Source organism: Alosa pseudoharengus, unplaced genomic scaffold (assembly GCF_046254945.1).
Source record: "Alosa pseudoharengus isolate Yale_2024_CS ecotype anadromous, Long Island Sound unplaced genomic scaffold, YU_APseudo_1.1 YU_APseudo_1.1_scf_21, whole genome shotgun sequence".
NCBI lineage: Eukaryota > Metazoa > Chordata > Actinopteri > Clupeiformes > Clupeidae > Alosa > Alosa pseudoharengus.
In genome coordinates, this window is record NW_027468674.1 from 2,113,613 (window position 1) to 2,136,174 (window position 22,562).

Sequence of the window (22,562 nt, forward strand, 5' to 3'; positions counted from 1 at the left end):
ATTGATTTTAATGAGTAGGCCTAGGCCTTAAAGTTACAGTATTTCTATCACAATTTACCAGACTTTGACCTTTTGTCGGTTTTTAACAAAATTCTGACTATGATTGTTCCTTGTATTGCATCATGAGCACTGCGCCTATTGCATTCTACTGTTGTTAGCCTTAAGCCTAGCTCAGTCATTATGCTATACCACATCTCCCTCCATTGGAAGAGCAAGCTGCATTGAGCGTAATAAACTGCATTTAGAATGGCAAATCCATATTTCTAGATATTTTGGTGAAAGTAACTTAAAAGTAATGCAATAGTAGTGTAATGCCTTACAATTCAGAGACAGTAATATTATAATGTAACAAATTACTTTGAAATGACAGTAATAAGTAATGCATAGTACATTACGATTTTGAAGTAACTTGCCCAACACTGCTAGTTTGCAGGTATGAATAAAGATATTACGAAATACTGTACATCTCATGATGAGTAGTTATTCACCATCATTTGCAAATTGGTAATGACGTTAAGTGATTAGGGGAGAGGCGAAAGACACGTATGGAGCACAGCTGAAGACGCACTGTCACGAGATATAAGCAACTCCTCTGCAGGTTAAATGTTGTTTTATTCAGTCATTTGAGCAATATTAGGGTAAGTGTTGCTTTTTCCAGCCTATGTTTTCAATGGTAACCCATTGTCAGTCAATAGTGAAAGTAACTGCATATAACTGTCTTCGTTGACTGACACCTTGGTGAAGTTAGTTTCACTTTGCCAATGAGTTCAAATAATAGACGAGTGCAAATGTGAAGGCTATGCTAGGTTTTAGTAATGCATGGTTTAAGAATGACTATTTCATACGGTCTCGCAAGCAGCCTCCTTCAAATGCGCCGTTGAATGCCAAAACACCGATGCATTTATTTGACATATCGCGCTTTGCGCCGTTAAAGGGAATGACAGATGTCATTCTCGTTGGTTTAAATGATGTTACGCCCCAAACACACCCATATGACTGATTAAAAAACCTAGGAACACCTTGTTGCGCCATGCGCTCCACTTTTGATAACGAAACCCCTCCCAATGTGAACTGGACATCATACTAAATTTGAATAAAATTTTGACGAGTGACGCACTTTAGAATGTCATAGGGCCCATAGTGTAAGACGCTTGTGAAAGAAAGATATGCAGCTTTCAATTGACAAAAACTGCAAATTTCACGTTAAAACTGTTGGACATGAAAGGCCACATGGACTACAAACGAACTACAACGTGACGACAGAAGTGATGACGAGCCTCTAACTGGGCAACTCTGTTAGCAAAATCTAGCCCCAGTTTCCGACCTCTGACTCACACATTACGTGACGTGAATGATGCGGAATGATGTTTTCACTCGAAAAAGGTTTTTCCGAAGCCCATGAACGCTAGGAGTGACAAATCTGTCGAAGAAACGTCACCAACGCAGCCAGTTAACATGGGTGCCAGTTGCCATGTAACACCGGCCTAGCAGATAGATACTTTATTGATCCCCTCCGGCCTAGCAGATAGATACTTTATTGATCCCCAAGGGGAAATTCAAGACTTTCCACACTTTCCACTGTGGTAGTAGCAACACCTGCAAACGTCAAAAAATGCAAAAATGTATTTACAGCAGAGGTAAATTCCTGACTATTGATGCTGTTTATCGTCAGTTTGTAAAATTTAGGCGAAGAAAGTAATGTTAGGAATCTCTGACCAGCTGCTAAAATGATCAGCCGTTCATAGTACCCACTGTAAAGCCTGTTATGATATGAGCTTAGTTCAATCTTTCCTTCCATAATAGCATGGCATGGCATTGATATTAGCCTATTATTATGTGTAACCATAGCATCACTTAAACTAGCAGCCATGTCTCGCTGTTTATAGCACGACAGCTGCGCTTACGTGTGTGAGGAGAAAAGACGCACAGCCACAGGTTAGGGGAGGACGCGCTAGAAGCATGCCTTGTGCACACGCATGTTACTTCAAAAGAACACGGTCATTCTCAAAAGTATTGATACTAATACAATTAGGTATCGTGACATTTTTAATTTCAGGGTATTGCAATACTTTTGTAGTATCGGTGCACCATGGAACACTACATGAAATTGCATGAAAATACAATTTTCTCAAAATAATGCACAACTTTCACAAAATAACGCACCGAATACTACTAGATTAATCTGATGAAAGAATATCAATATTCTCCTTGATATGATGTTCTTATAGAGAGAAACTCATTCAAGACAAAAACATTTAGGGCCCTATCATGACATTCTAAAGTGCATCGTCACTCGTCAAAAGTCTATTCAAATTTAGTAGGATGTCCAGTTCACATTGGGAGGGGTTTCGTTCTCAAAAGTGGAGCGCATGGCGTAACAAGGTGTTCCTAGGTCTTTTAATCAGTCATATGGGTGTGTTTGGGGCGTAACATCATTTTAAACCAATGAGAATGACATCTGTCATTCCCTTTAACGGCGCAACGCGCGATATGTCAAATAAATGCATCGGTATTTTGGCATTCAACGGCGCATTTGAAGGAGGCTGCTTGCGAGACCGTATGGAATAGTCATTCTTAAACCATGCTTTACTAAAACCTAGCATAGCCTTCACGCATTTGCACTCGTCTATTATTTGAACTCATTGGCAAAGTGAAACTAACTTCACCAAGGAGTCAGTCAACGACAAGACAGTTATATGCAGTTACTTTCACTATTGACTGACAATGGGTTACCATAGAAAACATAGGCTGGAAAAAGCAACACTTACCCTAATGTTGCTCAAATGACTAAATAAAACAACATTTATCCTGCAGAGGAGTTGCTTATATCTCGTGACAGTGCGTCTTCAGCTGTGCTCCATACTTGTCTCTCGCCTCTCCCCTAATCACTTTTAACCGTCATTACCAATTTGCAAATGATGGTGAATAACTACTCATCATGAGATGTACAGTATTTCATAATATCTTTATTCTAATTATGTTTACCATTGTAATCGTGCAATTTGTAATGCTTTGCATGGACGTGCGCTGGTGTGCGTTCATGAATGATAGAAGGATGGTGCGTGCACCTGCCAATATGACTGTTGACATGCGCTCTTAAAATAGCATATGAACAACTCGCCATTGACTTCTGACCAGGTTTAGGTGGTGTATGATAGCGATTTTTAGACAATGCGCCAGGTCCCTCCCTAGGTTGTTAATTGCCACACCCCTGGGCGCAATGCTTAAAAAATAAAGGTGCAAAATAACGAATTCAACTTCGCGCCGGTGAATAACGAACTTTACGCCATGCGCTGGTGACCGAAAATACAGCCCTTAGATTATTCCAATTTGCAATATTACATAAAAAAACATAAATTTGCATAATTATTTGATAACATTTGAATATGTTGAGGCCAGAAGACATGGCTCTGTCTAGAGTCAAATGATCAATACATGTCTGAGATATATTTTTATCTGATCATTTATTCAAATTAGCAAATTATCTCATTAACTATGCATGATACAAAAATGTCCCTAGTAGAAATAGATTCTATGTGAAAAGGTATTATAGGATCAACTGAGAAAAGTTTGGTAGTGACCTTAATCTGGTTGTTAATCAGTAGGTTTTGCCCTGTCTATTATAATAACCACAACAGCCAGAGAGCAGTAAAATATGTTTAATTGCTTTTTAAATAAAATCACAAAACCATTACCAGTAGATATGTATGATGTAAGTGTTTATGATATCATGGGATGTGTTCAACAGAAACACACAACAACGTTACTTTGCTGGTGGACCTGACCCTGCAGTCCTGTACTGTGGCTTAAGAAGAGAGACGATCGGGTTTTTTGTCGTTCCGATCAGTTTTTTTGTCATTCTGATCCAAACTCTTCCAAATAAAATTTGGTGTCATCCTTTTACATGGGGTACGTTAGATTATGATCAGGTGCTCTCAAGCGCTCTAGAACGTTTGATAGGAATAGCCGTCGCTGCTTTGCTTTGGCTGGAGAAGATACAGCGGGCCATCTGATTGGCCGTATGGCTGTTCAATCTGATTGGCCGTATACACGGCTGTTCAATCGGAATAAAAACGGAGTACACCACATCTTTCATTCTGATTAAAATTCTAATCGGATCAGCAGTTTTATTCCGATCAAGGTGTTTATATATGTGTCATTTATATTCCGATCAAGGTGTTAATATGTCATTTATATTCTGATCGAGGTGTTAATATGTGTCATTTATATTCCGATTGAGCCAAACTTATCCATGTAAACCCATGTATCGTTGTGTTTTCTATCAAGTATAAACCATTAGCCCTTACTATTAGATATGTATGATGTATATACATCATGGGATATGTTTAACAGCAACACAAAACAACAATAATTTGCTACGTAAACAAGAAGAAAGGAAGGAGCCTGACCATGCAGTCTCGTGCAAGTGTAGATACTCAATGGTGTGGAGATAACTATCTCAAACTCAACATCAGAAAAACAAAAGAAATGTTTTTTGGAAATGCACAATCCCACCACCCCATCATCATTAACAAGGAAACAGTAGATATCGTAGACCATTTCAAATACCTTGGACTCACAATTGACAATAACCTCACCTTTGAACATCACACAACATCCAATAAAAGGAAACCAGAGACTGTCAGCAGTGCGCAAACTAAAAGGACTTCATGTTGCCCCTCATCTACTCCTACTACTGTATACCAGCATTGTCCAACCCATCCTGTTATATTGTATACCAGCATTGTCCAACCCATCCTGTTATATTGTATACCAGCATTGTCCAACCCATCCTGTTATATTGTATACCAGCATTGTCCAACCCATCCTGTCATACTGTTCCACCTGCTTCTTCAACATGCTTACTGTAAAAAAGCATAACAAACTCACCCAGATAACCAATACTGCCACCAAAACAATAGGTCTCCACATCCTGAATTTACAAGAACTAAACACCAGGGCCATCACACGTATCGCTCATGTAATATCCCTGGACATTACTCACCCACTAAACCGTTACTTCTCACCCCTACCCTCTGGCAGGAGGTATGGAATTTCCCTCACAGGATCAAAAGAGTATATATACTTAGAAGCATAAGATGCAATAAAGGCCCCTCAGCCATCCCAATACTCAACGAGACAAAGCCCCACAGATAATGTATGCAGTGCAATATTGTATGTTCCCCATGAACCCAATGATGTATGAAAATGTCTGTGTCAAATGTCTGAGGTGTCTGAAATAGGAAAATGTGGAAAAGAATTTCCCTAAGGGGACAACTAATAAACGAGCTAACTAACTATAGTAAAGGGCTGCAACTAATAAACTAACTAACTAACTAACTAATAAACTAACTAACTAACTAACTATAGCAAAGGTCTGCATCTAATAAACTAACTAACTAACTATAGCAAAGGGCTGCAACTAATAAACTAACTAACTAATAAACTAACTAACTAGTTAAAGGGCTGCAACTAATAAACTAACTAACTAACTAACTAATAAACTAACTAACTATCTAATAAACTAACTAACTAACTAAGAAACTAACCAACTAACTAGTTAAAGGGCTGCCTCGCTTACATACAAAACATCAGTCACAGTCAACGTCACAGACAAAAATGGACTTTTCATCTAAAGCTGCCACAAAAATTGAACATTTTCATTGCAATAAATAACAACTATTGGTTTAAAGTGCTAACATCAAACCAGAGGACCTGCGGTCACTTGTAGTGCAGATGGCCAGTCACGTACAGAGCTCATGTCCAGTTACTTCAATGAGCTGACAGTGCTTCCTTCACAACGTTGATCCCTGATAGCAGCATGGCTGCATGTAAATGTTGTTGTTTTAAACCAAGTGGTGTGTAGGGCTAGGTGCAGCAGTGGATTGTGGGTAGTCGTGACCTTTGACCTGAGGGCTAGTGCTGGGAGGCCAGCAGGGGGGTGAGTGCGAGGAGGAGGAGGGAGAGGAGGGAGAGGGCCATGCAGGAGTGGCGCCCCCCACTGGACGCTGTGGTGGTCGAGGGGAAGGAGAAACTCGACAGGAAGCTTCTGAAACGAGATGTCCGGCTAAACACCTGCACTGAGGCGCGATCTGATTGGCCGAGGTCTCTGGAGCTGGAGTTGGACGAGGAGGTGGAGTTGGATGAGGTGGAGTTGGATGAGGAGGTGGAGTTGGATGAGGTGGAGTTGGATGAGGAGGTGGAGTTGGATGAAGAGGAGGTGATGGTGACCACTGAAAGCTGGAACCATGAACTCCCCTGTTTACACATGAGTGGACCTCCCATATCACCCTGACAACAGAGAGAGTAGCAGAGTTACACAACATGAACTCCCCTGTTTACACATGAGAGGACCTCCCATATCACCCTGACAACAGTGAGAGTAGCAGAGTTACATAACATGAGAGAATAAAGGGTTACACTTTATTTGACAGTGTCGGCATAAGAGTGACATGACACTGTCATGAACGTGTCATAAACAAGTCATAAACGTTTATGACATAACGCTTCTGTTATTAAGTGACATTCAGTTTTTGTCATAACAAGTTAGGGTTAGGTTTAGAGATAGAGTTAGGGTTGGGGTTAGGGTTAGCGTTGTTACCGAATAAAGACTAAATCCAGCACACAGTGCACTCACACACACAGGGATGAGGACGAGAGATGGAGTCTAGAGAGGAAGAGAGAGATAGACAGAGAGAAAGAGAGGAAGGAAGAGAGATGGAGTCTAGAGAGGAAGAGAGAGATAGACAGAGAGAAAGAGAGGAAGGAAGAGAGGCATCTCTTTACCTGCTCTATCTGAAGAGTGTTGAGAGGGAGAGAGAGAAATGGAGCGAGAGAGAGTGAGAGAAAGAAAGAGTGAGAGGAAGAGGTGTTAGCTATTTGTTTCCTCACCTGTTCTATCTGAACAGTGTTGGTGCAGATGTCATCAGCAGAGGAGGATGCGTTGCCACAGGCAACCACTGATGTCTGCACTTCCTTAAGAGGCTGCTCACCTGCAAAGGGGGAGAGAGAAAGAGAGAGAGGGATGAGGAAGAGAGAGAGGGAGAGAAAGAAAGAGGGATGAGGAAGAGAGAGAGGGGGGAGAGATGTATGGTAAAGTCAAAGAGAGGTAGAGATAAATGCATACATTGTCCAATTGTCTCGACTTTGACTTCTCAACACATTCAGTCACACACACACACACACTCTTGTTCTCTCACACACACTCACACTGACACACACACACACACACACACTCTTGTTCTCTCACACACACTCACACTGACACACACACACACACACACACTCTCTCTCACACACACACACATACTCTTGTTCTCTCTCACTCACACACACACACTCTCTCTCACACACACACCACACACACACTCTCTCACACACAGACACTCACACACATACTCTTGTTCTCTCTCACACACACACACTCTCTCTCTCACACACACACACACACACACACACACACTAACCTGTGGTGTTGCCCCAGCCTGCAACCCAGCAGGTGGTTCCCGTGGCGATAGTGGCCCCGCCCCGCTCCACACAGATTGGCTGGATGAAGTTGGAGAGGGTGGGCTTCCTGGACAGCTGCAGCATGGCTACGTTATCGCCTGATAGGGTGCTCAGAGTGATGTTGGCCACGCCCACTGACACCTCATTGGGGTTGGAGCCGTTCTGTCTCTGGCGGCCCAGAAACACCGTCCAATTGGACGCTGAAGGAGACCTGGGGGAGGAGTTAAAGACAAACTTAATCATACTACACTGTGTCACAGTCATAATCACATAAATATTATTTCAGATTAGATTAGATTCAATCATAATCACATACATATTATTTTAGATTAGATTAGATTAGATTCAATCATAATCATATACATATTATTTCAGATTAGGTTAGATTCAACTTTATTGTCATTGTGCAGAGTACAAGTATAAAGACAATGAAATGCAGTATAACTCTGTTTCCTTATGGGAGTTCTGACTCCTTATGGGAGTTCTGATTCCTTCTGGACATCCCAGAGCCATATAAAGGTAGAGTTGTGACAACTTCACTTATTTCACCCGGAGAGAAGAAATACTCTTTTCTGATTGGCTGGTGGGGTGGCTATTAATTCTGAACGACGGTTGCAGCGCTCTAGAATCTTTGGTTGCAGGCTTCGCAACAATGGAATCAACTGTCATCAAGCTAACTGTCCATGCTATCGCTGTTATAGGGCCAACGAAAGTTGTACAACAAGCTGAACTAGTGAGCTTCTTTTTAAACGGAACGGCGTGTTTCCTTTGCTTTACAGTGGCAACCGGGTGATAAGCGGGATAACAGCCTTCGAGGTGTGTCCAGTTATACGGAATTAATGGACTTGGGCGCTGCGCGTCAGGAGTTCTTGCCCCTCGCCCTCGTCCATTAATTCCGTATAACAGGACACCTCGGCGGCCGTTAACCCTTACATCAGTGGTCACCAACCTGTCGATCGCGATCGACCGGTAGATCTTTAGGACTTGCCCTGTAGATCCCGAGAATAACAGGTGAACAGGCGATCAGGAACTGTCAGGAATTTGTTCTCCATTTGAAGAACGCAATCGATTATGTACGTGCACAGACAGCTACAGACATGGAGCGCATCGTAGGCCTTGGCCACATTACGGTTACTTTCACTTCCTAGAGTGCGCATTCATTACGTGAAAGATGCTTCATACCAAAACATTATCAAACATTATCAAATTTATCATGACGTGTTGTCACAAACACTTACTCCAATTAGAAAATCAAAACCAAAATCATATAAATAAAGACTATGTTAAGTGTTGTTATCTCATTGATGCCTGTAGCCTATAAGGGGGTGGAGGATGTGATAGGCTATTTTTGACCTGATACATTTGCCTAAATGAAAGGCCTTAAATTGGAAGTATTTTAGCTTTGATTCTCTTTTGACGCTTCATGATAGATCTTGTCTTTGTTCAGGGCGAGGTCAGGGATCTTGGGCTCAAAAAGGTTGGTGACCACTGCCTTACATAATAGCAGCAGTGCAGTTACAGCAGTATAGACTGTTTGTAGCCAACATTTCAGACTCAGATTTACATTATTGGCTCATCCGAATAATAATAATAATAACAGTAATAGTAGTAAAGTAATAGTAGGCTATCAATAGCCTAATTATAATAATAAATAATTTATGTATCGACTATGACAGCTTTTCTGCTGCTCAGTTTTTATCAGTTCCTCATCAAATAAATTAAAAGAGTCTAAAAGGCCAATAAATGTGCCACATGTAATAGCCGAATATAAGATACCCCTTGCCTATCCCATTTCAACTAGGCAGCACTACACCACCACGAACAAGCTGTCATTAAGTTTTTGCGTTTGGTAGGCCTACAACTTTTATGACGTGACGTTTCTTGGGCATTTAGCTTCACCATCACGTCAAGTTGTAACGTATGCGCAATGCTCATCTAGGCTATGGATTTAAGTGGCTTAAAGGTCTCATTCACAGAGAAACCGTTTAATACTTGTTCCTTTCGAAATACTATAGCTCACTCCAAGTTGCATATGCATGCTGCACGTGAAAATGATCTTCTACCCCCATTGCCCGCATTAGCCAATGAAAGAAAATACACGGAAAAACAAGCGAATCAGAAAAAGCCCTATACTGTGACACCGCAGGGAAAACAATTATTCATGGCCTCGCCCACCTTGGCTTGTGACCGCCCACAGGAAGACAGGAAGATTTTGGCCAGGAGATTGTCTCTCTGCAGCTAGTTGGAGCTAACAGCAAGTTGCTAACATGGCGGAGCAAATTCGTGCCTGTGTTATTTGTGGCAATAACACATCAATGTTGCATGTCTTGCCTTAGAAAGAAGAGTTGAGGAAGAAATGGTTGGAATTTATCGTTGGAACACCACCACCGAAGTATAGTGCAACATTAGTTCTGTGTTCCAATCATTTCGACCACACTCACTATGCCTGCCTACAGTTAGAAAGTGGTTTTGGATCGATGTTCTGAAAACCTGGACCTGTACCGTCACGACGATCGACCACCAGCTCACAGGCTGTAAGTACAAACAAACTTTTCCACCTAACGACTGTTACAAAAAAGCATGTTCATATTCTTCACGTTAGCATGCATGAAAAGGGCACAAGCTAGGCTTAGGCTAGCCTATATTACAGAAAGCTACACCAGGCACGTAACTGAAGTGTTCTGTTCGCGACGTGTAAAATCAGAGAATGTCTAATAGGGCTCTGGTAAAATCCATTAGAGGAATGGTCTATTTTTTTTAACGTAGCCTACAGGCCATGCGCCAGGTGTAGCTACTTCCATTGATTAGGCCTATTGGAAGCTAATTGTTGCAGAAGCTTAGCCTGGCGAGCCAGACCCACATTAAAATGTAGGGTCTGGGCACTCACCGTTCGCAGTGCTCAGTCCGAGGGGCGGGATAATCAGTTGTCTTTCAAATTCCCTCTGCACGCAATAGGACGCAATAGGATATTTGTTTTCAAGTAGCAGCGAATTCAAGCCAAACCGTTGCAACTCTGCCATCAAGCATTATGTTAAGCCCACCAAACAACTCTATACACGATTTCAATGGCCTGATTGAGTTTTGATTTCTGGAGCTCACAAGCCAACGGAGAGTTGCTAGACTAGCCCTGGCAGCAAATGTAATTTGCTGCCCCTAGGGGCGCGTCTAGATTTCTAGGCTAGCAGAAGCTGCAACGCGAACGGAATGCTTCAGTTACGTGCCTGGTGTAGCTACACTCATAAGAAACTGTATGACCACACTACCCAGAGATTTAGCTTGTTGAACCTATAATCTTCTAACCTAAGCGTTAAACCACAAATAATAAGATTGGCAACAATATGTTATGCTCAAGGACGGGTATTGTTCTAGTCTAAACAGGGAAAATCAAAAACACAATACCCGTGCACTATTAGGCTAAGTCGCTATCACTAGAGCCCAGGTATTTACACTTCAGTCTTCTTGCCATTATTACATTGGCCTTTGTAGGCCTACAATGATGTTTTGTTTGATTACTTACTAGGTGTATAAAATCAAGTAGGCTACCTCGATTATGAATGCAGACTGCATGGTGCTTGATTAATACATCTGTGTAAATGGACCTGATGAAACCCATGAATTGCATAACAGATATAATTGATATTACTGAATGTCTTCTTGTGGGTGTGCTACTTACTGTAGTACATCATACACCTTACCACAGTCACATAAAATATTTTTTTTCCCATTGTGCCAGTAGAGTTTTGTGTGAGATAGTGAATGTCCTGTGTACTATTACATAGTATCTTGTAACTTGACAGTAATACACATTTATTTACTTTAGGTACCCAAACAGAATACTTCATGAAAAGTATGTGAGTATTGATACAAGCACTTCGGATACACCATGGGCATGGGGGCCTATAATAAAGCTATTTATTGAAAATTTACCTGTTTTGTATATTCGTTTTAGGAGTTGCATCAGTTTTTGTCCCTTTTAGGCTAAAGGTTTATCTTACCTTTCATATCTTCTGTCTCACAGGGGGCCATAGTCGTCATAGTCGAATGTTTAGTGCATTTTGAAGAGAGTACATTATGTTAAAGGGGTGGTTCAGGATTTTGGACATAAGACCTCATTTCCAAGTAAGCAAGTGTGATATTTATCAGTGGAGACCGTTTTCAACACGTTTCATCCAGTCCTTGTAATTGCAGAGTTCGCAGGTGCTAGGCTAGCGCAAGTCAACGGTATGTGCTAGCCTGCCACTAAAGACAGTCTTACCCACTCCAAAGTACACCCGAGGCAAATTCCAGACAATCGATGTAAATGTGTTGATAGAATAGTGTAAGAAATACAACTACCCTCGCATCGCGTTGCAATAGTTATACTTTGGTCCCTGAAGTTGGTAGTAGTCATTTTGCATCTCAGCAGCGGACTGATATTACCAAGGCTACTACTAAGTATCCCCATTGGAGTGCGCTTTACTGTTTACTTTTCGGCGCAGTACTACTAACCGGATCAAGTATAATTCCGTCGTGGTAAGAAACAAGTCCCTCAAAATGTAATGCGATCGTTGAAATGCAAGGATAGAATAACGTTAGAAATAACAGTATCAATACAGACATTTACATCGATAGTCTGGCGTTATAATTGATTTGCCTCGGGTGTACTGTGGAGTGGATAAGACTGTTTTTAGTGGCAGGCTAGCACATACCGTTGACTTGCGCTAGCCTAGCACCTGCGAACTCTGCAATTAGAAGGACTGGATGAAACGTGTTGAAAACGGTCTCCACTGATAAATATCACACTTGCTTACTTGGAAATGAGGTCTTATGTCCAAAATCCTGAACCACCCCTTTAAGGCAGACTGGTTCTAATCCTGGGTACAGGGTCATACAGACAACAGGGGTACTGGTGTTGCCCATTTTTCTAACCACATGAGCAATCCCCTTACGAAAAAGTAGTATAGGAATCTTATAGTATTTTGGGACAAAATATTATAGTAATCTTATAGGAATACGTATTTTGGGACATACTGTAGAAGTTCTACTAATATCTCTATAATATCCTATAACTGCTATAGTTTTTCTATAGTAGTCTTATACTATAAGATTCCTATAGTACTTTTTCCTAAGGGTCATATGTGACAGAAAACAACTTGAGTAGGCTAACCTCTGCCAAGGCTATCAGAGCCATAGTTTATACTCATTACCGGAGAAGTCTTGCAGCACACGTTCTCTGCTTCTGTTGGCATTCTGGTGCAATTCCAGCGAAATATAGCTAGGAGCAGGTAAGTGTGTTTGCATTTAGATCTATATATATAATGGGCTATGACCAAGTGGTCTTTCAATGATAGTATCGGTTGATACTATCTATTCCGATAGCATACATTTAGCAGGCTAGGTCAGTGGCTGAACTGCATTTAGGTTGTTTATAACCTGTTGTGAAGTAAAATATCTAATAGGACGATTGCAAAGACTTTTGACTGTGTAAAGAAATAGGTCTTTATTTTAAAACGTTTCTAACTGTTTATTACTTGAATGCAAGATGACGATTGCCACAAACGTTTACCTAGGAGACATTTTAAGCTGACATGCAATTGTTACCATTCTATTAAACCAACGTTCACCGACAAACGATCAGGAAGCGGTTCTTCTTCCTACTCGGATACTAGGATCAAACACATGAAGTTGTATCTCCGAAGACATTTTGTGCAATAGTTTTGACTCGAGTTTTAGCCAGGTTTTGGCATTGTAAAGTTGAATATGGAGCATAGCACAGGCAGAATCAGATGAGGATGCACTGGAGGGAGCGTAACAGTACTGTTAGCCAATCAGAGGCGAGGTCATTAACATGTCATGAATATTCATGAGCAAGAGGCAAATCCTGTCGTTCCTCCCCTCCCACCTTCCCCACCAAACTAGAACAGCATGAAATAGACGCAGGAGAGCATTTTTTTCAAGCATATAGCCAACTTTGTTTGCAGCAGTGAAGCTGAGTTTGTTGTTAACATTGTTGGTAACTGTCAGGGAATTTAACCCCAACATATAGATACAAGAACCACAACACGTAGTATGGCTTTGCCCACAAACTCTGGTACCAAGAGGAGAGCCTGCTAATGTAAGTAAGAATTCCTCACACCATCAGTATCTGACTCTGCAGCCCAAAAGCTGTGTCTTTTATTGTACAGATGCACACAGAAAATAGAAAGCAAGACAGCGACTTCATTGTGACATACTCTTATCTCACCCACCCACACACACACACACAGACAGGGTACAGTTCCTGTCTGTCTGGATGCACGCTTAACTTGTACTCTCTGTTCTTAGAACTCAGCACAACAACATTTAACTTGAACTCTCTGTTCTTAGAACTCAGCACAACAATATTTCTGCTTACACAAATGGTTATACAATGATAATAATAATAATATTTTTTTTATGTTGCATTCATTTTCATTGGCAAAAGCTAGCCTAATATGCATGAGAACTATAGATTTGAGGGAGCTGCAGCTGTTAGCATTAGCATGGTCATATTAACACAGCAGGCACTAGCCCAGTGAAGGATTGTGTAAACCCCATCCCCAGAAACCAGTTTCAAACCAAGCTTGCGCTGATATGATGCATGATCACTGATCAAATTGCTATTTTCTGACAGAATGAGCACAACCATGCAGGTTCTCTGAATCTCAAGCCCTTTAGCCTAGCATCTTAATGCTGTATTCACAGCACGGTGAATGACAAATGGTGACAAAATGCTGTTGTTTATGAGTTCATAGCCTGGTTATTTATCAAGGACTATATCACATTTTATATGTTATTATGATCACTCGCATCGCATTACCATGGGGTTACTGTGTAGGTAATGCTACGGTTAATTTAACATGCCCACCATTACACTGGAGAGATGTTAGAAAACTTTTAAAAATATATATATTTTCCCGAGACACTAGATACTTAAGGTAGTTCGCTCATTATCTCAGATCAGTGAAGAACTACCAGAGAAAACGTTGGGGAGAAAACTCAAACAAGTTAATGTTAGACTTAGACTAGCTGTGTTACAGTTTCTCGTTGCAAAATTAAAATCTCCATGCGCTTTTGTAGGCTACACGCAGTCTCAAAAACACTGTTTACAGCTCTTGAGTCACGTACTAGGTCATTTTTTTAATAACGATAATTTAGAAAGGCCTAGGCTACACTTATGGGGTGGGTGCTATTGCGTTTTCTAAAGAATCTCCCGTCTTGGTTTTGTACAGAAATTAATATTAAGTGACACATACGTAAAAGGGAGAAAAAAAGGTCACCTTCCGATATTTAGCAGGCTACGATATAAGGTCTGGAATTTAATTAATATTGTTGTAATGGTAGGATAACTACACAGTTTACACAATAATTACACTGTGTTATAAATATTGTATATCAATACATTTATTGTCTGTCAATTACCCAAAAGTGTGGCTCTGTCTCTCATTGAACAGTAGCTTATTTAATGCATTCTAATCCATTGTCAATCACTTCCGGGAACTTTTTGTTTTTAGTTTACATGAACCACGTGGCATTAACAAATTTTTAACACCCATTGTCGCAACTCTACCTTTATATGGCTCTGGGACATTCCTTATGGGAGTTCTGATTCCTTATGGGAGTTCTGATTTCTTATGGACATTCCTTATGGGAGTTCTGATTTCTTATGGGAGTTCTGATTTCTTATGGACATTCCTTATGGGAGTTCTGATTTCTTATGGACATTCCTTATGGGAGTTCTGATTCCTTATGGGAGTTCTGATTCCTTATGGACATTCCTTATGGGAGCTCAGGGCCCTGTACGACAGACGTCAGAACTCCCAATGACTTCCGTGTAACTCCAAACCTTTTTTCAATTTTAGATTGTGTATTGTATAATCTCTCAAAAATGAGGGTTTGTGAGAGTGTGAATGTATGTGTGTTTGTGTGTGTGTGAGTGTGTGTGTGTGAGTGTGTGTGTGTGTATAAGGTGCGTACTCCTACCTAGAGAAGCAGTTGGCTGATGTGAGGACGAGGTCCTCACCGACCAGAGTTCCTCCGCACACGTGTGCACCGCGTTCCGTACTGTGCAGACTGGCCATCCAGGGCCACACCCCCGCCACCACGTCCGATCCACCAATCAGACGCGAGTTCAGAGCCGCCCGTCCACATACCACCGCTAGGGGGGCAGGTATAATCAAACACACAGATGGGACACACACACACACACACACACAGCAGAAACACACACACGCGCACACACACACCAGAAACACACACACACACGTACACACACAGAAAATGAAAAGAGGAAAGATGAGGATGAGAGAGAGAAAAGGAAAGGGAGATAGAGAGAGAGAGAAGGGAAGACAGAGAGAGAGAAAGGAAGGGAGGGAGGAAAGGAGAAGCATCATTAACATTAGTTATATTGAGGCAGCAGACCATCCTCCCACTTTACAATATCTGACCAGATATCTCAGACCCCACGTACAGGGTGATGGGGTGTTGGGGTTGTTATGTGTTGGGGTGGTGGTGTGTTGGGGTTGTTATGTGTTGGGGTGGTGGTGTGTTGGGGTTGATATGTGTTAGGGTGGTGGTATGTTGGGGTGGTGGTGTGTTGGGGTTGTTATGTGTTGGGGTGATGGGGTTGTTATGTGTTGGGGTGATGGTGTTTTGGTGTGTTGGGGTGATGGTGTGTTGGTGTGTTGGGGTTGTTATGTGTTGGGGTGATGGTGTTTTGGTGTGATGGTGTGTTGGTGTGATGGTGTGTTGGGGTTGTTATGTGTTAGGGTGGTGGTGTGTTGGGGTGATGGTGTGGTGGTGTGTTGGGGTTGTTATGTGTTGGGGTTGTTATGTGTTGGGGTGATGGTGTGTTGGTGTGTTGGGGTTGTTATGTGTTAGGGTGGTGGTGTGTTGGGGTGATGGTGTGGTGGTGTGTTGGGCTTGTTATGTGTTGGGGTTGTTATGTGTTGGGTGATGGTGTGTTGGGGTTGTTATGTGTTGGGGTGATGGTGTGTTGGTATGGTGGTGTGTTGGGGTTGTTATGTGTTGGGGTTGTTATGTGTTGGGGTGATGGTGTGTTGGGGTTGTTATGTGTTAGGGTGGTGGTGTGGTGGTGTGTTGGGGTTGTTATGTGTTGGGGTTGTTATGTGTTGGGGTGATGGTGTGTTGGGGTGGTGGTGTGTTGGGGTTGTTATGTGTTGGGGTGATGGTGTGTTGGGGTGATGGTGTGTTGGGGTGGTGTTGTGTTGGTGTGTTGGGGTTGTTATGTGTTGGGGTGGTGGTGTGGTGGTGTGTTGGGGTGGTGGTGTGTTGGGGTTGTTATGTGTTGGGGTGATGGTGTTACTTACGTGCCACTGTGGTGGTTGCAATGGTGGTGGTGGTGGTGATGGCAGACAGACCAGCACAGGTGGCAGTAAGGTCCGAGTCACTCCCACTGGAGGTGAACGTGACGAAGCCCGGCTGGTTACTGGTGATCTGGGCGTTAATCCAGCTCTCAAACTGGGAGACGCGTGCGTACACCCCCGGGAATTCTGCCAGAGCACAGCCGATACCGAAGCTCACGACGCCGGACTGGACCCATGTGTTATTCTGCTTACTCACCATCGGACCACCAGAGTCTCCCTGGGAAACGGGTCAGAACGGACTAGTGTTACCATGCCATAATGCCAAAAACACAGTTACAGGCTCACCTGACACAGGTAAACTCTCACAGACATCATCATCTGAAAATGGATTTTTCCTCATCAACCGACACACAGCACTCCACAAAAAAACAGATGTTTGGAGTGTTGTGTAAATTCATTAAAAAAATAAAAGAACTATCCCATTTACATTCAGTATTCAGTAGTAGTATTTACGGGCTAACTTAACACAGACAAACTCTCACATTATCATCTGACACAGACAAACTCTCACATTATCATCTGACACAGCTAAATAGTTACGTGCTCACCTGACACAGGTCAACTTACCTGATACAGTACGTAAATAGTCACATGATCCTCTGACACAGGTAAACTCTCACATGATCACCTGACACAAGTAAACTCTCACAGTATCATCTGACACAGGTAAACTCTCGCATGATCACCTGACACAGGTAAACTCTCACATGATCCTCTGACACAGGTAAACTCTCACATGATCACCTGACACAGGTAAACTTTCACATGATCACCTGACAAACTCTCACATGATCACCTGACACAGGTAAACTCTCACATGATCATCTGACACAGACAAACTCTCACATGATCATCTGACACAGCTAAATAGTTACGGGCTCACCTGACACAGGTAAACTAACCTGATACAGGTACGTAAATAGTCACATGACCACCTGACACAGGTAAACTCTCACATGATCACCTGACACAGGTGAGCCCTTTCCAAAACGAGTTACTTGGCCCTCTCCCTACCCACTTGTCCTCTGCTTGCACATTCAGATAGTAAGGGCCATCCGAAAGCAATTACTGTAAAGTGGTAGTGTGTCATAAACCCTCCAAGTCCAAGTGAACACCGATGGTGACTTGTTGAGGGTGTGTGTCAATTAATGCGACACGTCATGGAAAATGCTTCATAGAAATATTAGTTCTACATGAATATGTCAAATCCATGGTTCTGTCACAACCTGTTCTGCTAGAGAGAGTGCATGACGTCTACGTTCTAATACCCTACGTTCTAATACCCTACGTTCTAACACCCTACCTACATTCTAATAAAGGGAACTCCATTTAGTCCCCAGTGCACTCCATAAGGAGTGGGTAGAGACTGGAAAGGCCCTTAAACTCTCACATCTCCTAATACAGATAAACAGTCACATGATCACCTAATACAGGTAAATAGTCACATGATCACCTGACACAGGTAAAAAGTCACATGATCTCCTAATACAGGTAAACTCTCATATGATCACCTGACACAGGTAAATAGTCACATGATCACCTAACACAGGTAAATAGTCACATGATCACCTGACACAGGTAAATAGTCACATGATCATGATCACCTAATACAGATAAACAGTCACATGATCACCTGACACAGGTAAATAGTCACATGATCACCTGACACAGGTAAATAGTCACATGATCACCTAATACAGGTACATAGTCACATGATCACCTGACAGGAGTCCTTGCCGCCCTCGTCCCTCCCGGCACAGACCATGTTGTTTGTGATACCGATGTTCTGCACGCTGTACTTGCAGAAGCAGTTCCTGTTTCCCACGACAGGCACCTCCACTTCCTGTAGCGTCTGGGGTGAGGGGAGGGGCACTAGGGGAGACGGCGACCAATCAAAGTGTGTCTTACTGCACAGAGACACTATAAATATGTTGCATTTGACAAGAATAGAGATGCTAAAGCAAGTGTCCATTGTGGTAATGAACAGTGTGTCACAAGGGCTGTTGACCTGTGCCACTTTTTTGCTTTTCTACACTCAACACAGTTGAGTGTGTGTTGAGTGTGTGTGTGTGTGTGCGTGTGTGTTTTGAGAGTGTGTGTGTGAGTGTGTGTGTGTGTGTGTGTGTGTTGAGTGTGTGTGTGTGTGTGTGTGTGTGTCTGCTCTGTCCCCTTTCTGCTTATAGAGAACGATGACTGTGGCAACAGTCGAGGAATTTCGCTCCTCTCCACAGCAGGCAAAGTCCTTGCCCCTGTGGAGGGTGTGTGTGTGTGTGTGTGTGTAAATGAGTGTCTGTGTTGAGTGTGTGTGTGTGTGTTGAGTGTGTGTGTGTGTGTGTTGAGTGTGTGTGTGTTGAGTGTGTGTCTGTGTGTGTGTTGAGTGTTTGTGTGTTGAGTGTGTGTGTGTTGAGTGTGTGTGTGTGTGTTGTTTGTGTGTGTGTGTGTGTTGAGTGTGTGTTGAGTGTGTGTGTGTGTGTTGTTTGTGTGTGTGTGTGTGTGTTGAGTGCGTGTGTGTGTTGAGTGTGTGTGTGTGTTGAGTGTGTGTGTGTGTGTGTGTTGAGTGTGTGTGTGTGTGTGTGTTGAGTGTGTGTGAGTGTGTGTCTGTGTTGTGTGTGTGTGTGTTGAGTGTGTGTGTGTGTGTGTTGAGTGTGTGTGTGTTGAGTGTGTGTCTGTGTGTGTGTTGAGTGTTTGTGTGTTGAGTGTGTGTGTGTTGAGTGTGTGTGTGTGTGTTGTTTGTGTGTGTGTGTGTGTTGAGTGTGTGTTGAGTGTGTGTGTGTGTGTTGTTTGTGTGTGTGTGTGTGTGTGTTGAGTGTGTGTGTGTTGAGTGTGTGTGTGTGTGTTTGTTGAGTGTGTGTGTGTGTTGAGTGTGTGTGTGTGTGTGTGTGTTGTGTGTTGAGTGAGTGTGTGTGTTGAGTGTGTATGTGTGTGTGTGTTGAGTGTGTGTGTGTGTGTGTGTGTTGAGTGAGTGTGTGTGTTGTGTGTGTGTGTGTGTGTGGTGAGTGTGTGTGTGTGTTGAGTGTGTGTGTGTTGAGTGTGTGAGTGTTGAGTGTGTGTGTGTTTGTTGAGTGTGTGTGTGTGTGTGTTGAGTGTGTGTGTGTGTTGAGTGAGTGTGTGTGTTGAGTGTGTGTGTGTGTTGAGTGTGTGTTGAGTGTGTTTGTGTGTTGAGTGTGTGTGTGTGAGTGTGTGTGTGTTGAGTGTGTGTGTGTGTGTTGAGTGTGTGTGTGTGTTGAGTGTGTGTGTGTGTGTGTGTGTTAAGTGTGTGTTTGTTGAGTGTGTGTGTGTGTTGAGTGTGTGTGTGTGTGTTGAGTGTGTGTGTGTGTTGAGTGAGTGTGTGTGCGTGTGTGTTGGGTGTGTGTGTGTGTTGAGTGTGTGTTGAGTGTGTGTGTGTGTGTTGAGTGTGTGTGTGTGTGTTGAGTGTGTTTGTGTGTTGAGTGTGTGTGTGTTGAGTGTGTGTGTGTTGAGTGTGTGTGTGTTGAGTGTGTGTGTGTGTGTGTTGAGTGTGTGTGTGTGTGTGTGAGTGTGTGTGTTGAGTATGTGTGTGTGTGTTGAGTGTGTGTGTGTGTGTGTGTTGAGTGTGTGTGTGTGTGTTGTGTGTGTGTTGAGTGTGTGTGTGTGTGTGTGTGTGTGTGTGTGTGCTCACCTCCTGATCTAATGGTGCCCCAGCCGGTCACCCAGCTGTCCGTGCCCCTGTTGAAGGTGCTGCTGGCCGCTGCCAGGCAGACGGGGCGGATGTAGTTGGTGAAGGTGACGGAGGAGGACAGGCGGAGGAGGGTGATGTCGTTATCGTTGGTTGTGTCGTCGTAATTGGGATGTTTGATGATCTGAGTGACGGTCCTGGAGACCTCGTTGGCGTTGCTGCCCTCCTGAGTCTGCCGTCCGAGGAAGATGACCAGGCCAGAGGTGCTGGTGCTGCAGAGGGAGAGGAGGAGGCGTCCACCAGTAAACAACTCAGATCATAAACAACTCAGATCATAAACATAAACAACTCAGATCATAAACAAGTCACATCATACACATAAACACTATTCACTATTCACTATTTTTAACCATCTCACAAATGCATGGCCATTTTCATGTGTCTGTAAAACATCTACATCTAAAATATGACCACAATTTGCTTGTGTTTACGTTTATGTTTACGCTTCTTAGCAGACGCTTCAGCCCAAACTTAGAGAGCGACTTCCAATGACATCACTAAACAATACATGAACAGGTGTCAGTAGAGATGTAACTGTCGTGGGTTTTATGTAAGTTTCATGATATTCAGGATATTCTGTAGTTTACTAAAAGATGTTCTGTACATTGGGAACACTGTCGTGGGTTTTATGTAAGTTTCATGATAGGATATTCTGTAGTTTACTAAACGATGTTCTGTACATTGGGAACACTGTCGTGGGTTTTATGTAAGTTTCATGATATTCAGGATATTCTGTAGTTTACTAAACAATGTTCTGTACATTGGGAACACTGTCGTGGGTTTTATGTACGTTTCATGATAGAATATTCTGTAGTTTACTAAACGATGTTCTGTACATTGGGAACACTGTCGTGGGTTTTATGTAAGTTTCATGATATTCAGGATATTCTGTAGTTTACTAAAAGATGTTCTGTACATTGGGAACACTGTCGTGGGTTTTATGTAAGTTTCATGATATTCAGGATATTCTGTAGTTTACTAAACGATGTTCTGTACATTGGGAACACTGTCGTGGGTTTTATGTAAGTTTCATGATAGGATATTCTGTAGTTTACTAAACGATGTTCTGTACATTGGGAACACTGTCGTGGGTTTTATGTAAGTTTCATGATAGGATATTCTGTAGTTTACTAAACGATGTTCTGTACATTGGGAACACTGTCGTGGGTTTTATGTAAGTTTCATGATAGGATATTCTGTAGTTTACTAAACGATGTTCTGTACATTGGGAACACTGTCGTGGGTTTTATGTAAGTTTCATGATAGGATATTCTGTAGTTTACTAAACGATGTTCTGTACATTGGGAACACTGTCGTGGGTTTTATGTAAGTTTCATGATAGGATATTCTGTAGTTTACTAAACGATGTTCTGTACATTGGGAACACTGTCGTGGGTTTTATGTAAGTTTCATGATAGGATATTCTGTAGTTTACTAACCGATGTTCTGTACATTGGGAACACTGTCGTGGGTTTTATGTAAGTTTCATGATAGGATATTCTGTAGTTTACTAAAAGATGTTCTGTACATTGGGAACACTGTCGTGGGTTTTATGTAAGTTTCATGATAGGATATTCTGTAGTTTACTAAAAGATGTTCTGTACATTGGGAACACTGTCGTGGGTTTTATGTAAGTTTCATGATAGGATATTCTGTAGTTTACTAAAAGATGTTCTGTACATTGGGAAAACTGTCTGAGGGTGATGTGGTAAAACAGCAGGGGAGAAGTTTAGCCAAAGGCATGCCCATATAAGGGCATAGAGGCCTGGTCAGCCTTAACATCTGTTCAGGCAGGGTCAGAGGTCAGTTGCAGAAATATAGAATAAATGCCTAAGCACATATGTATTACCAAAAGAGGTAATGAAGACATAGGAGCTCTGTTCTAGTCTGAGTAGTCAAAAACAAGTGATGCTACTAAAAAAGGGGTATATAAGCTGTGTAAAGACAGAATGCTGGTAGTTGGCTTCATGAACCTATGC

At 42.3% G+C, this 22,562-nt stretch overlaps 2 protein-coding genes across 2 annotated transcripts in view; both read right to left on the bottom strand.

Annotated features, from left to right (window-relative positions):
- Nucleotides 1-3,644: 3,644 nt before the first annotated feature.
- Nucleotides 3,645-7,764, bottom strand: LOC143137455 (transmembrane protease serine 6-like). The gene is made up of 3 exons (XM_076297655.1): nt 7,467-7,764; nt 6,892-6,992; nt 3,645-6,291 (listed from the first exon to the last, which is right to left on the bottom strand). Exons 1-3 carry the CDS (start codon nt 7,747-7,749, stop codon nt 5,917-5,919), a joined length of 759 nt encoding a protein of 252 aa, XP_076153770.1. The 5' UTR covers nt 7,750-7,764; the 3' UTR covers nt 3,645-5,916.
- A 7,702-nt stretch (nt 7,765-15,466) lies between these two features.
- LOC143137453 (tryptase-like) overlaps nt 15,467-22,562 on the bottom strand; it is a 16,753-nt gene continuing 9,657 nt past the window's right edge. Inside the window, exons 4-7 of the mRNA XM_076297651.1 lie at nt 20,527-20,795; nt 18,610-18,761; nt 16,833-17,106; nt 15,467-15,661 (exon numbers count right to left, since the gene is read on the bottom strand). Of these exons, the coding sequence (XP_076153766.1) occupies nt 15,483-15,661; nt 16,833-17,106; nt 18,610-18,761; nt 20,527-20,795 (874 nt within the window). The 3' untranslated portion in view covers nt 15,467-15,482. The remainder of the gene's footprint in view (nt 15,662-16,832; nt 17,107-18,609; nt 18,762-20,526; nt 20,796-22,562) is intronic.